This window comes from Acomys minous (assembly GCF_964271855.1).
Source record: "Acomys minous genome assembly, chromosome: 1".
Lineage (NCBI taxonomy): Eukaryota > Metazoa > Chordata > Mammalia > Rodentia > Muridae > Acomys > Acomys minous.
The window spans coordinates 65,372,979-65,389,307 of NC_140483.1; the positions used below are offsets into that span (position 1 = coordinate 65,372,979).

At 38.9% G+C, this 16,329-nt stretch overlaps 1 protein-coding gene across 3 annotated transcripts in view; it reads left to right on the forward strand.

The window, feature by feature from the left end:
- DPP10 (dipeptidyl peptidase like 10) overlaps window positions 1–16,329 on the forward strand; it is a 1,517,748-nt gene that overhangs the window by 915,580 nt on the left and 585,839 nt on the right. For all 3 annotated transcript variants that reach the window (XM_084793012.1, XM_084793011.1, XM_084793013.1), the window contains one exon: window positions 4,404–4,518. In XM_084793012.1, coding sequence (XP_084649138.1) covers window positions 4,404–4,518 — 115 coding nt within the window. Of the gene's footprint in view, window positions 1–4,403; window positions 4,519–16,329 lie in introns of those variants that run through there.

Consider the following 16,329-nt stretch of genomic DNA (forward strand, 5'->3'; position numbering starts at 1 on the left):
TTTTTTTTTTTTTTTGGGAGTTGGCAAAGGGTTCAGTGTGCTCTATGCTCATAGGACACACGTGTTCTAGTGTCTCCCACAGTGCGTCTGGTGTCACGCTCTCAAACTCTAAACACCACAATCACTCCAGACACGTTTTGAGAAATGATCATAGAGTATTGTACTTAGAGGTTTTTCAAATTAGATCTAGGTAAACATTTTCTAACACCTTAAAACCATTCTCAGTGAATTGAAGTTCGTGGCAGTTACTTACTAAAATGCTGTTTCTCTAATATAAATCAATATAGAAAATCTAAAATTATTTTATTACATTCACGTATTGTTCTTATTACAGTGTGTGTGTGTGTGTGTGTGTGTGTGTGTTTTACTCTGTCCATCCATCTCTCTCTCTGTTTGTGTCCTATGGTGTGTATTTGGCAGTCAGAGGACCACTTTCAGAAGGCAGATAATTTAGCCTCTTTTTAAATATTTTCGTATTGTTCAGTAGAGCAATACATTGTTATGAAAATATCTCTTAAATTTTAAGAGCCTGGGAATTTTACTGGATCTGATAGCCAGAGTTAATATACCTTGAGATCACTAAGACTTCAGACTGCATGTATTCAGCCTGTTTGTTTAATTTGCCTTTAACAAAATGGTGGAACAACAACATTAATGTATTAAATTTTCCTATCTAATCAGCATTTACAAACTAAGCTAATGTATGCGTACTCTTCTATGCCCCATGATGCAGAGAACAATGCAGGTGTATTTGTAGGTGTGTTAGGATAATCATTGGTTGAAAACACAAAACAGTTTAGTTTTCCAATTAAGCTTAATTGTTTAGGGATTAGGATGTTTTTAGGTCTAGATAGAAGATTTTAGGTTGATAGAGATGAGATATGTTGGATATTGATTTATACTCAAAGTTGTAGACTTATCAAGATAGGAAAGATGTTTTCTCCAAGAATGTCAAATACAAATAGGCAAAACACTATGAATGTAATATTTATATAATTCCTGACTGTTTCATGGTCCTTTTTGCTGTATGTAGTTTATTGTATATATGTGTAATAATATACATGTATATGTAAAAGTAATAAATATTAATAAAACTTGGAGAAAGAGAAAACATAAAACATATGTTGAAAGCAGTATTATAAAAATAGCTTTGTAGCTGGACTTGGTGGAGCACTCCTGTAATCCCAGCATTCAGGGAGGCAGAGGCAGGGGGATCTCTGAGTTCAAGGCCAGAATTGTCTACTAAGCTAGGACAGCCAAGGCTACACAGAGAATCCCTGTCTCAGAAAAACAAACAAAAATAAAAACAAAAATTGACTATGCCCTATGAATGTAAAATGTAACATTGATTTATAAACAATGACACTTGTAATTCTGTTTGTTGACTGGCTTAGTTGGGGTCAGTTACAGTAAGTGACTTAATTCCTTATAAAACTCTGTTAATGACTGCTATAAAGCATTACATTTCTTCCCCTGGTGATAGTTTCTGTGCTGTTTTCTTGGGCATACACTCAGAGACATAGAGACAGAGAGATTCAGAAGAGAGCCTTCAGACAGGCTGAGATTCAGACTCATACAACAGACAGGCAGGGGCAGCGGAGGACACAGGGAAAGTAAAGTAGTGAATTCGACTCTAGGCTTCCTCTTAGTCAAGTAGCAGCAGGGAGAAGAGCCTGAATTTCTTCCCTTACAGCAGCACCTACACATTCTTAGTGATTCTGACTTTGTCATTAATGTATTCAAACCAACTGCATTTTGGTGCTCCATGGAAGGCATCTCAAATGTGGTAAGTCTATGCAATTCAGTATAAACATCCTTGGACTACTTGTGGCCAAATCATCCTTGAAACTATTTGTCGTTGAAAATGTGAACATTGTGAATGCAAGTGAAACAATTCAAATCAAAATAATTCTAAAACTTTAGCTCCCCAAGAGGGAATGAGTTGGTACAATCTGTTGCCCCATTTGATTTGATTTGAAGTTTTATTGGGTTGGTTTTCAGGAAACGCCATGTTTGTGCTTGCAGAACTGAACATGTAGGAAGGTTACTAAAGCACTAAAGTAAACACAGGGAGGAGATAAAAGACAAGGAGTTTTGTTTTAGGACAGCCGGTAACTGTTCAGAAACAGACTGACAAATCAGTGAGATAAATGCTCAAGCTTTAAGCCCCAAGTACTAGCATATCTGTTTAAGCAAGAATAGTGACATTGAAAAAAAAAATTCCCCCATTTTTCTAAGGTATGTAGTGAAAGAAAATGATTTCTCAAGATTGTGTGTGTGTGTGTGTGTGTGTGTGTGTGTGTGTGTGTGTGTGTGTGTATGTATGCAGGTGCCTTTCTATGTGGGTGTACATGTATGCACAGGACGGAAGTAAACATCTGTTGTCCTTACTACGGATTCATCTTAAGATATTTTATTGACCAGCATCTTTCATTGGCCTATGACTCAATGATTTAGCCAGAACAGGTAGCAAGTGAGCCCCAGGATCTGCTTGCCTCTCCTCCATGCCAGAGCTGTGATTTTAGGAGCATACCTCTTCATCTAACTTTTCTTTCATTCCATGTGTACTCTGAATCAAATGCATACCTTCCTTCCTCCTGCTTCAATGGGAGAGGTTTTTTTTTTTTTTTTTTTTTTTTTTTAAGGAACCATCTCTCCAACCTTATCCTTTGGTCCTTGATATGAGCATTTGCCAACCAGCAGAAATTCGCTAGTTTAAGTCATACCAGTGAGTTCTCCTGCCACTGGCTTCTGAGAAGCACTTAAGCATAGATTAAGGCTATGGAGGTGGCTCAGTGTGTATGAGCACTGAGTACACAAGCACGAGGTCCTGAGTTCAGATTCCCAGCCCCCATATAAAAAATGGGATGTGGGTATACATGCCTGTGACCCCTGAGATGTGAGAGACAGAGAAGAAAGGATGACAGGAGCTTTTGGCCACCAGCTTAGAAAGAATCATCAATACCAGACTCAGTGAGAAATCTTGTCTAAAAGTGATAAGAGGGAGAGTAATAGAGCGAGACACCTGACAACCTCCTCTGGCCCCTGCACTCACATGTAGGAGACATGTTCATCATTCACTGACACACACATGCACAGCATTCACACACACAAAGAAAACAGGCATCATTTGAAAATAGGTAGATGGAAAGTCCCTGTAGCTTTTCATAAGATGGAACGGCAAATGTACTATTGTTAGGGTGGTTGCTATGAGGAGGAGAACAAGTAACTATACACTACTTCCTGTGAACCGAGTTTTCCTTGTTAAAATTTAGTGTGTTCATGACTGACTTCAATGCTATAATCAGTATCAATATGATATTTTTAATGTGTGTGTGTGTGTGTGTGTGTGTGTGTGAGAGAGAGAGAGAGAGAGAGAGAGAGAGAGAGAGAGAGAGAGAGAGAGAGAGAGAGAGAGAGAGAGAGAGAGAGAGAGAGAGAGAGAGTCGGAGAATATGTGCATGTGGGTAGGTGCAGGTGACTGCAGAGACCAGCAGGGAGCGCTGGATCCCGTGGAGCTAGAGTTACGTAATGTAGGTGCTGGTAACAGAACTGAGGTTCTTTGACAAAAGCATTCATTGCTCTTAAACTCTGAGCCACCTCTCCGGTTCCAGGTTTCATGTTTTATAAAATGATTTCAACGAAAAGCTCACATTCATGTCAAACTTGTGTGTTTGGCAAATTAAGCTTCTACATTTCCAGGAAACAGGGTAGAACACAGGCCAGTTGAAGAATGAATAGCTCTACTATGTGCATTGTGAGAGATGTTCAATTTTACTCTGTTCCATCAATTTTACATCATTGCCAAAATCTGCAGATTGCCCAGTGTGAGAATCTTCTTAATCATGGATATAGAAGAATTAATTTAGCTACTACATCGTGTTTGTTTTTAATGAGTGGTGCTAAAAAAAATACTTGAAATAATCCTGCTTTGTTGACAAATGTGTACTAACTGATGGTAAACAATATTGTATGTCAGTTTCTTGATTGCAATCTTTTTCCTCATACATGTGGAGCAGTAGTAGACAGTTCCTCTAGAATAAATGTATATGTAACTCTTTGTGGTATCCTCTACTGTAGCAATGGGAAATGCAAGTTGACACGGTTGTTCCACAGCACCATTGCAAAGTCTTTCGCCCCACAGTTAATGCATAGGAGCACTGTCTACACCAAGACGAAGGGTACAAAGCTCCGTTACTTTCTCTGCTAGAGAAAGGAGATTGCACCCTCAAAAGATATCCATTTGTAACCTATGCACCTTTGAGTATTTAAAGAGGTTGTGGAAGAGAAAACTGATTCTAATCGGCTTTCAAACTGTGATCGGGCCCGTCCGAGTCTTTCCCTTAAGAACGCATTTCTCCTGGAGGGCGTATAATTATGAAACTCCTTTTCTGTCTCTGTAGGAACTGGGAAGTAATAGCCCTCCGCAGAGAAACTGGAAGGGGATCGCTATTGCCCTGCTGGTGATCTTGGTCGTGTGCTCACTGATCACGATGTCCGTCATCCTCTTAACACCAGGTAGTCCATCTCTGTTCCTCTCTGTGGGCTGCGTTATGGTGGGTGTCGGTGTGCCTTAAGAAGGTAGTGATATGTGGTTTCTTCGAGCAGATTAATACAGGCTGGGTTTTCTTTAAAAGCACAATGAGATCATTTTCCTCAAGGCATGGTGATTTTTTTTTTTGTAGCTTGAATATTATGGGGGCATTTTGGGTGAGGCTGGTTCATAAACTCCATAAAACAAGGATGCTAAGAAGATTGGTGGTGTCCATTAGTACATAAAGATATATTTGTTGGCTTTACAAATGTCTAAGTCATGTTATTCTTTTTTTTTTTTTCACTCCAAACTAGGAATCAATTAACTTATCCTTCAAATAGGTAAGGGATGAACAAATATATAATAAAACATTAGTCCACAGAGAAATGAATAAATGCCCAATGTACACAAAATATACAAAACTATGTAGATGCATAAAGCTGAACACAAGAAGCAAAACCCAAGATATCATGTATTTGTGCATAAACACTTATGTAACTGACAAAGAAAAGCCTAAATGCGGCCTGCAGCTATACTTCAGTTAGGAGAGCAGCTTGCACGAGGCCCTGGATACAACATCTAGCACTACATAAATGGGGAGTGGTGGTACAGAGCTACAATCCCTGAAGGTGAGGGTACATGTGTAAAAGTCAGAAGAACATGGTTGTTTTTTGGCTACATAGGCTGATGCCAGCCCAGGGTACATAGGATCCCAAAGGAACAAAGTCTTAAGAGAGGGGATAAGTTTGAATTTGGTAAAGTTGTTCTCGGTGTTTATTGTATGGGTTCTGTTGTCCTTCATAAGTGCAGTAAATCGCAGTGGTACCACACTTCTGGCTTTCAGTGTGGGGTGCAGATGAAGGTACAGTGTCTGGAACTATACTTATGTGGAGGATAACATGTACATGGACATAGTAGATATCACAGGAGCGCGATCTGAACATAGGGAACTTTGATCTTTGTCTTCGTTTTCCTTTTTTTTTTTTTTTTTTTTTTCCCCATGTCTTGACACCTTAATGTGAGGGGAACACAGGGAGGTGAGGCTCCATGGAGCACGCCTAGTGAACCAGCTCTTTTCAGGAAATTGTTTCTTTTTTTGTTTGGTTGCTTGGTTCTTTTGTTTTTTGTTTTTGTTTTTTGAGACAGGGTTTCTTTTGTAGTCCTGGCTGTCTTGGACTGACTTTGTAGACCAGGTTGGCCTAGAACTCACAAAAATCCGCCTGCTACTGCCTCAAGTAATTGTTGTTGTTATTTTTAATCTCTTGTTTCTTTAATTGCCTTTCTTTCTTCTTCCTGCCCCCTTTGTCTCTCTTTCTTCCTTTCTCAGTCTTTTCTTAGGATAAATAACTCTCAACTGTTTATTTTTGGCAGTTTACATGTTTCAAGGTCAATATTTTTACAAAGATGGAATATTGCCCCTGTGATAATCTTTGGAGGGGGTTTTTAGATACTTGGATATGTAAATTTCCATGGATTTAGTCCTTCCATGGCTATGACTTTCATCCCCAGGTGTTATAGTGATCTTTAGAAGGTGGTAATAAAAGAGGCAAAGTTAATGGGCTCCTCAAGCCATCATCCAGAAAAGCACAAAACTGCGATGCTTCTTCTGCATCCATGTGTTTTCTGCAAAAGCTAGACACCCAGGCATGCTTAGCATTATGAAAATGTAGCAATATCTGGAATAGGATTGAGGTAGCTTAAGTGCACTGCAGCAACAAAGCTGTAACCTGTTGCTGAGCCCTTTTTACTTACACTTCAGCTCCTCCCCAGCTTCATCATTATCTAAGCCCTGTAAAGACTGTGAACTTATTTCCTATTGAACAAAATGTGATTAACAAGGACTTCATTTCAGAGTCATTTACTCATGTAATTATAGTGACTAATTACACAAATGACAGTTATCAATCACTCCAGGGTGGGACTTACTGGAATATTTCAACTTTGTAAAAATATTGACTTCGCAACATGCAAACGACCAAAAATAAGTAGTTGAGAGTTTTTATTTATGCTCTGGAGAGACTGGGAAAGGAAGAAAGGGAGCCAAAGGGGAGAGAAGAAGAAAGAAAGGTAATTGAAGAAATAAGAGATTAAAAAAAAAAAACAGTTTCCTGGAAAGAGCTGGCTCCCCCGGCATGCTCCACGAAGCCTCTCACTCACTGGCTCATTTGTGCATCTGTGGTTTGGTGTAATTGAGCAATGTGATGGCACTAATAAGTGACTTCAGCGTGCCAAGAAGCTCCGCTCCAGGAAGATGAGCTTCTGTTCAGATGGTGTTTCGCTTAAACATAAGAATTTGAGCATAATTACAAAAAATGAACCATTTGCTTTTGCTGTCTTGAATGGGTGCCTATTCCCCAGATGCAAAAAAAGAAAAGAAAAAAAGTTTCCACAATTTCTGTGCTTCCTTCCAATCTGATTCTACTACCTGTGCCTCAGTGGCCCACTCAGGGTTTTTTTTTTTTTTTTTAAACTCATTTAATGACTGTAATACATATGTACATTAAGGGGGGATTAGAATGACTTACAAAGTATGGTCTAGGTACTCAAAACTGGCTATATGACTATGAAAAGGTCCAATTTAGTAGTGACATAATCCCAATCTGGGGATGAAGGCCTGGAGAATTCCTGGATAACTTCTGGTTTTCAACCTATTTTGGAAGCCCAATGAAGCTGGTTCTAATATTATCAAAAGAGGACTACAGCAATAGGATAGAAGAGCTCACTGGATGGGGAGAATGTAAGCGCTGGTCTCAACTGAAAGCACCTGCTTCACTGAGAAAGGTGGAAAATAAAAGAAGACTTCTAATGTCAGCCTATGGCATCCACACATATATGAATATATGTTTGCTCACATACATGCACACATATAAATGCATACATGTGTTCTCCAAATCCATACATTTGGTAGGTAAATTTGAAGATTAAATAACAGTGTAAATGTTCTGGTGTCCACCTACTCTCCTGATGGTTTAAAATTTATTTATTTTTTTAAATTAATTAATTAATTAATTAATTATTTACTTTATTAATTTATTCTTGTTACATCTCAATGGTTATCCCATCCCTTGTATCCTCCCATTGTTCCCTCCCTCCCATTTTCCCCTTATTCCCCTCCCCTATGACTGTTCCTGAGGGGGATTACCTCCCCCTGTATATGTTCATAGGGTATCAAGTCTCTTCTTGGTAACCTGCTGTCCTTCCTCTGAGTGCCACCAGGTCTCCCCCTACAGGGGACATGGTCAAAGGTGAGGCACCAGAGTATGTGAGAAAGTAATATCTCACTCTCCACTCTACTGTGGAGAGTGTTCTGTTCATTGTCTAGATCTGGGTAGGGGTTTAAGGTTTACCGCCTGTATTGTCCTTGGCTGGTGCCTTAGTTTGAGCGGGACCCCTGGGCCCAAATCTGCCTATCATAATGTTCTACTTGTAGGCTTCTAGGACACTCTGGATCCTTCTACTTTGCCATTCTCCCATGATTCTCTCATCTAGAGTCCCACTAGAATGTCCTCCCCTCTGTCTCAGTTTCCTGGTAAGTGAAGGCTTTTGTGGGACATGCCCCTTGGGCTAATATGCAGATATAAGTGAGTATATACCATTTGAGTCTTTCTGCTTCTGGGTTAACTCACAATCTTCCTGTAATACAAACACATAAGTCTATAAAATCTTGACACAGCCCCAGTCCAAATTCTGAATTGCATATTACATTAGTCATGAGAGAGAGAGAGAGAGAAAGAGAGAGAGAGAGATATGGAAGTTTTCTGAGACAGACATAGGCTTTTCTGCAATATAAAGTGATCTTTTGTTTTTGTAATTACTGCATTTCAAATGACTGTCACATAACATAGTAAGAATAACAGCAGCAATATAATAATTAAAATGCCATTGGAATTTAGCGTTATTTTTGGTGGAGATATTATGGCATAAAGACAAAATCATTATGGTGGATTATGATGCCTTAGCAAATACATACCCATGATACCACCACCTGTTTATAAACTCAAAAGGCTGGGGGAATAAGTGGGTGTGATGAATAGGAAGACTTGTCACTGGCCTGGCAGGCATAAAGATATTCTAAAAAGACAAGTCTGTGCATCCTATTGGCTGTCAGACTGAGAAAGAAAGCACCCCCAGAGAACTGGAATTTACCTATGTAGCTCATACTAACATAAGGAAGTGCTGAAGCCTGTTGCCAGCCACAGGAGAAACAAACATACATGCTCGAAAACACACACACACACACACACACACACACACACACACACACACACACATTATATCTGGACACTAGCCCAAAGGGCATGTCCCATGAGATTACTTATCAGGAAAGTAGGTCAGAGGGAAGGACATCCTATTGGGACTCTAGATGAGAGAAGCATTGGAGAAGGGAGAAATAGAAAGATCCAGAGGGTCCTAGAAACCTACAAGAAGAACATTATGATGGGCAGATCTTGGCCCAGGGGTCCTGCACAAACTATGGCACCAGCCAAGGACAATACTGGCAGTAAACTTTGAACCCCTACCTAGATGTAGCCAATGGACAGGACATTCTCCACAGTTGAGTGAAGAGTGTGGTCTGACTTTCACACGAACTCTGGTGCCCCATACTTGACCATGTCCCCTAGATGGGGAGGCCTGGGGCTACTCAGAGGAAGGATAGCAGGCTACCAAGAAGAGGCTTGATACCCTATGAGCATATACAGAGGGAGGAGTTCCCCCTCAGTCACAGTCATAGGGGAGGGGAGTAAGGGGAAAATGGGAGGGAAGGAGGAATCAGAGGATACAAGGGGTGGGATAACATTTGAGATGTAATATGAATAAATTAATGAAATATATTAAAAAATAATCGGAAACAAAAAAAAAAGAATGCAAGGCTGTTCTAGACAAACACAAAGTCATTGTAATTTTGGCTTCATTGAAGATTTTATTACAGTACTAATTTCAGACAGGTGCCTTAGTCACCTTATTAGAGTCTTCTGTGCCTTGTAAAGAGAAGGCTTTATTGTTTTTGGAGAAAGTTAACCAATTAAGTATCACCTTTAATAAGTAACATTTCTGAAAAAAATATTACTCAATATGTAATTGAAAAGTTAAGTATTTAGTTATATTAACCAAACCTACATACATTTTAGCTTGTATTAGGTTTAAGAAATAATGGGTTTGTATGACTTTAATCTGAGAGACAGGTAGATCTCTGTGAGTGAGAGGCCAGCCTGGGTGTTCCATAGGAAGTGTCAAGACAGCCAGGAATATTCTATATAGAAAGAACCTGTCTCAAAACAAATGAACAAACAAAACACCCAGAAGAAGAGGAAGAAAAAGAAGAAAGGAGTAATCACTGAACACAAAGAAGAAGAAGAAGAAGAAGAAGAAGAAGAAGAAGAAGAAGAAGAAGAAGAAGAAGAAGAAGAAGAAGAAGAAGAAGAAGAAAGGAGTAATCATTGAGCACAATGATTTTAAAGTCAACAATTATACTCTACAAACTTGGTACAAATGCCTTCAGGGTTCAAAAAATAGCAACCAGTCTAATGTGAATAAAATTTCTTTCTAGTCTCAGCTTTCCATCAAACATGTAGCAGAATCTAGAAAGATAGGTCACTTGTTAAGGTGCTTTCCTTGTAAGCATGAAGACTTGAGTTTGAAGGCTAGAGTCTAGCTGTCATGCCATGTTTTTGTTATATAAACACTGGGAAAGGGGAGACAGGAGGATTCCCTCAGGCCCTCAGCTCATTCTGTTTTACTTAACCACTGAGCTTCAAGTCGATGAGGGAACCTGTCACAAAGGACAAGAACACAGAAGATATTCTGAGAGAGAACGCTGGAGAGTGTCCTCTGACATCCCCACAAAAATGTGCACACACATACAAACATACATGACCCCCTCCATATAACAACACACTTGTGTGTGTACACATAAAATGTTTTTAAATGTGTAATGAGAATTACCATGTTATGAAAAGCAGTTTGTAAGGAATATGGAATTTTGGCATGCCTGTGAAAGAGGGGTGCCTAGTCTATATTTTTGTTTTAGTATTCTTGTTGTTGCTTTGCCACAATATTTGGTAAAGTATATGCACCAAGCTCTTCAGTTTGTCTGTCATATTTAAACAACATTCTGAGGGCGCTTTATATAACACCATTATTCAGCCACAGTCGGGTACTGCCCTTGACTTCATGTTTCTTATCATGGCTGACTAAAGCTGAGATTGCAGACTGCTGACACAGTGTTTTTTAGTGCTAGCCACAGCTGTCATTCCTATTGGAAAATTGTCATCATTTTAGTTCTCTGTAGATGAGCATCTCACATAGATTTTTTTTTCAGACCAAGCAAGATATGGAAAATATCAAACATGCATTGCTAATCTTAGCTTAATCAGATATTAGCAGGGAACACCCAGTTTAATCATGGGAATACCTTTGTTTGTAGTTCATGAAGCAACTTCAGTTTTAAGAATTTTAGACAAGGTTCAAATGCCATGTTAGAAGACAGTTTGTAAAATCCTAGACTAAGCCATAATGTTAATGTTTCGACAGACTCTATTACCTAGTAGAGTGTTGAACCCATCAAGCTACAGTAGTTCATTTGAGCCAAAGGCTAGGACTGAGAGGGAACCAAGAAGTACCCAATACAATCAACAAAACCAAAGCTGAGGTCAACATTTAGGGAATCATGCCTTTCTTTAAAGAAATAGCAACTGTTCTTTTCATTGCATTTAACATGTATAAAATATAACGATAAACAAAATAGAACAATTAAACTTTGCCACTGCAGTCATGAACACAGCTTACAGGGGTCACAGATGGGTAAGACTGTTCATGACTTTTGACCTCGACAGCCTACATATAACATTCCTGAACTAGGAGAGGTAGCCTGCAAGGAGGAAGACTATAGATCAGTCCCAACTTGATTTCTCTATGTCCTATGACCAAAACATGTGGCTGTCTTCAACAACTGGGTTCTGTTACCAAGTTAGGATAGGGAACCAAGAGTGACCATTATCCTGAACTGTTTTTGGAGATATCTGAGCTAAGTCTTAGCAACAGATCAAGAGGAGTGTCTCACATGACACTGGGTCTTGTATTTTTCAACATAGAGCTTCTGAGAGGGTCATTGCCTCCTTTGTGGTGTAGATCCAGTTAAATGCTTATAGAAGAGTCTTATAAAATAGTTACATTTTACTAGGACTTATCAAACATCCTTAGTGTTAGCAATTTCTCCTGCCCCGTTCTCCATCATAGTCTCTTATCCCTCTCCATCCTTAAATCTCTCTTTTTACCGCTTTCTTGTATGATTTAAGGTCCACTCTACAGGAGGAAACACATGCCTGGTGCTGTAAACCTGGCTAAAAGCCCATAGTTGGCAAGTTTACAGAGTCCAGGAATAAACCTATCATTATTATTTTGCAAAGTGAACATGGTATCAAACTGCCCAGTAGGACTCTATATCCATAGGCATAGATTAGTGTAGCTCTCAGATTTCACCAGAAAAGTTGCCTTAAAATCAGTGCGGCAACTCAAGAACTGATAAAACTACAGAGCATAAATGCCAGGGCTCAGTTCAGCCACAAATGTGACTTCTATACTAATCCCCTCCACCTCAGTCCCTAAGGGCCATTATAGAAAAGGGGATGGAATGATTGTAAAGGTGAGAAGTTGAGGAGGATCAGAGAACAATGTCTTCTAGTCATGACAGGACTCTTGTACTCATGAATTCATAGCAACTTTACTTGTTTGCACACATGCACAAAATCAAGACAGTCAACATCCCAACATGGGTAAAGGAGGGGCTCATGATGGCCCCTCCTAATTGAGGAGATAATTGACAACTGAGGACCTCTGTGGGAGGAAATCTGGTTTTAATTATGGATATGGCCCTGGTAGTTACACTGTGCTCCTATGGATGGCCCAAGACCACTGAGTTTATGAGCAATACAAACTGGACTCCATGAGAAATAAAATTAAATTAAAAGGCCATAAAGTTAGGAGAGTGGGAGAAGTGGGTTGGATGTGGGAGGAGTGGGCAATGAATATGATTGAAGTACATGGTATACTTGCAGAAAGTTCTGAAAGAACATTACATATATATGATATGCATTATATATAATTATATATAATTATATTATATTATATTATATTATATTATATTATATTATATATCATATGTGTGTGTGTTTATAAAATAACTCAGCAGGTAGCTGATTTGAACGGCTCTTGAAGAAAGCAAAAGCAAGCCATTGTAAATAAATTGGCCTCAGTTTCAGAATGACAGAGACTCATGCTGCAGTCTTATAGTGGTATATTATTATGAAAATATTTCTTGATTCCATAAAGGCTGAAGTTTTGGCAGACTTAACAGCAAAGGTCATTTAAGACCATGTACCTAGTTTGCTGTCCTATTGTGTGTTCAGCTTATGTAATTTTACTTATCTTTAAAAAAAAAATGTAAAAAGTCTTACTTGCTTTGGATTTCTCATGGAATCAGTTTTGCAACCTAATCTAAGTAAATAGCTTTACTCTTGTTATGTTATCATCCATGCTTCTGAGCCAGAAGAGTATGTGTGTGTGTGTGTGTATGTATGTATTATGGTTAACATTGGTAATCATTTGCTGAAAATGGCCACCACAGTGGATGAAACCTTAAAACACCTATCTACCATAAACGTTGCAAGCCTCATAGATGGAGGTTGATAATATCTATATGCTATTCTGAGTCAGTTTGATATTTTTCCCTTGTAAAAATTCTATTAATGTGTTCTGTAGAGAATCTATCATTCCATATTCATGGTACTGTTCAATAAATGTTGATCAAAGTTCTTTGTTAAGGAGAGAAAAGAGGCACAGATCAGGAACGTACTATAGTCAGGCTAGAGACAGGAGAGTAATCACATACTACAAAGAAATGGGAGATAGAATGAAAGAAATGCAGAATTCAAATTTGAGCCCATTTTTTTTTTGAGACAGGGTCTCTCTGTGTAACCTTGGCTGTCCTGGACTCACTTTGTAGACCAGGCTGGCCTTGAACTCACAGCGATCCGCCTGCCTCTGCCTCCCAACTGCTGGGATTAAAGGTGTGTGCCACCACGCCCGGCCATTGAGCCCATTCTTGGTCAATGTAATCCAAGATGGCATCAGTGTTTTCATTCTTTAATACAGCATTGATGCCTTTTAGTGTTTTTTGAGGTTGTTTATATGTTTTTAAAATATATTTTATTAATGTATTCATATTACATCTCAATTGCCATCCCATCCCTTGTATCCTCCCATTCCTCCCTCCCTCCCATTTTCCCCTTACTCCCCTCCCCTATGACTGTAACTGAGGGGGACCTCCTCCCCCTGTATATGCTCTTAGGGTATCAAGTCTCTTCTTGGTAGCCTGCTATCCTTCCTCTGAGTGCCACCAGGTCTCCCCATTCAGGGGACGTGGTCAAATATGGGGCACCAGTGTTCGTGAGAAAGTCAGGACTATACATGCAGTAAATTTCAAACCCCTACCCAGATCTAGCCAATGGACAGGATGTTCTTCACAGTTGAGTGGAGAGTGAGGTTGTTTATATGTTATACAACATCTAGCTTTGCTGTGTGTGACAATGAGACAAAGAATGTTTCCTGTCTCTATTTACTGTGGCAACAACCAGAAAAAAAAACAAGTACCATGATCCCTTATAATAAAACTTGTATTAAACCTGGCTCCTCAACATTTCAAAACAAGTTAAGGAGTGGTCCACAGGACCCTAATCTTCCTTTAGGGACTATTTGTAATTAGTAAATATTGGAGGAGGTGGGTTATTTTCTTCAATGGTGTTAACCTCTGGTAACTTGCCCTCACTCAAGCAAATAATTTCCCACTCAGGCTTTATCAGGAAACAAATTATATTTAGTGATCACACACAGAAAGAAGACGTGAAAGTAGCAAGGGCCTTATTGAGCAGGAGTCCAGTGAGGATGGGAGGAAGATGAAAGAGAGAAAGATGTCAGTGAAAAATGACTTAAATTGATTAGGGAATTACATAGAACTCTAAAATCATTTTAAAATGTAATTAAAGCAAAACCAGCTTTTGAAAAAAAAGAGACTCAAATATTAAAAAATATATTCCTCTTCTCCTGTTTGGAAATGAGAGAAAGACATCTGTTTGTGCACAGCATTTGCTGAGATGAAGAACTTGCCTGGGCTTCTGGCTGATGATCTACTATTTTTATGCAGAAATTCAAAGTGGGTTGATCCCAGAGACTATTGTTCCCCATCACAATAATGACTCCTGCTTCCTGTCAGTTAGGATGCCATGTTGTCATGTTAGATTATGCCACAAACAACTTCTTGGCAGTTATAATTTTACAGGTGTCATTAAAGCGTGTGACCTGTGCCTTAAAATGTCAAAGCAGCAATTAAACCCTCTCATTATGCTTTTATGAGGGGAAAATAGTGTTTTACAGATTTTGAGATTTGCATGACCCAGGCGTAAACATCAACATCAAACACGATGCAATTTGTTTGTTTTGTTTTGTTGAATTGGGAAAGGAGATTATGTTAAGTTGATAGGAATCATGGAATGTCTTTGCTTGTTTGCTTTTCCGGGAAAAGCACAGATGAACACACCAGAATGTCACATTGCTCAATACCATTAGTCTGCCAAAGAGAAAACAGTGACAGCCTAGCAGTTTCCTCTAGTAAACTAACTGTTATTGTTAAAGCTTATCTATATATATATATTTTGTGTGTGTGTGTGTTTTGTGTATATGTACGCAGCTGCCCACAAAAGTCAGTAGAGACATTGGATCTCCAGAAGCTGGAGTTATAGGTAGTTTTGAACCACCCAATATGGGTACCAAAACTGAACTCAATCCTCTACAAGAGCAATATGTCCTCTTAACTGCTGAGCCATTTCTCTAGGTCCCATTGTTGCTTGTTAGATAGATGTATTTCTGGTGCTTAATCAACATAAATAGAGTAAGAATAATTACAATTTTATATTTGTTCTATTATTGTGTATATATATATATATATATATATATATATATATATATATATATATATATTTTTTTTTTTTTTTTACATTGTCCACAAAGTAACAGAGTGAAATTTTAAGGAAGAAATTCTGTTTTAACGCATCTCATTTACTTACAGGTGCCATAGACCAGATGCTGTACTACGTGTTTGACATGTATTGTTTTATTTAGCTGTCCATCACTAACATGACGTTGACTATTTATCCATGTTCTGAAGTACTTGCTTGAGTGTTATAAATTCATGATAGCTAGTATTTAACCAAAAGGATCTTTATTTTGTAATTGTGTTTGTTATTATTCTATTTGCATGTGGCACACATCTGGGTACACGTGTCATAGCATGAGTGTGACCGTGGAGAGGACACCCTGTGGAATGCATTCTCTCCTATTACCTTTACATGATTTTGTGAGGATCGAACTCAGATTGTCAGGATACGCAGAAACTTCTGACCGCATGGATCCACCTCACCAGTCCCTGACAGGGTGGAGGATCACAGCAGTTGCTTATCCAGATGCCTCTTTGAGAAAGTACTTAGGTCAAATTAACTGAGGTGGTAAACTCACCCATCATGTGGGCAACAGCTTGACATGTACTTGGGGCAAGACTAAAGAAAACGAAGAAAGTGTGTTGAGCGCTAGCATTAATCTTGTGCAGCCTGCCTGTGCCCTGGTATCGTGGCTTCCCATGCAGGGAGACATGGGGTGCACCTTTAGAATGAAAACCCAAATAAATTCTCCCTCTCATGAGTTACTTGTGACAGATATTTTGTTACAGCAAAAATAAAAAGCAACCA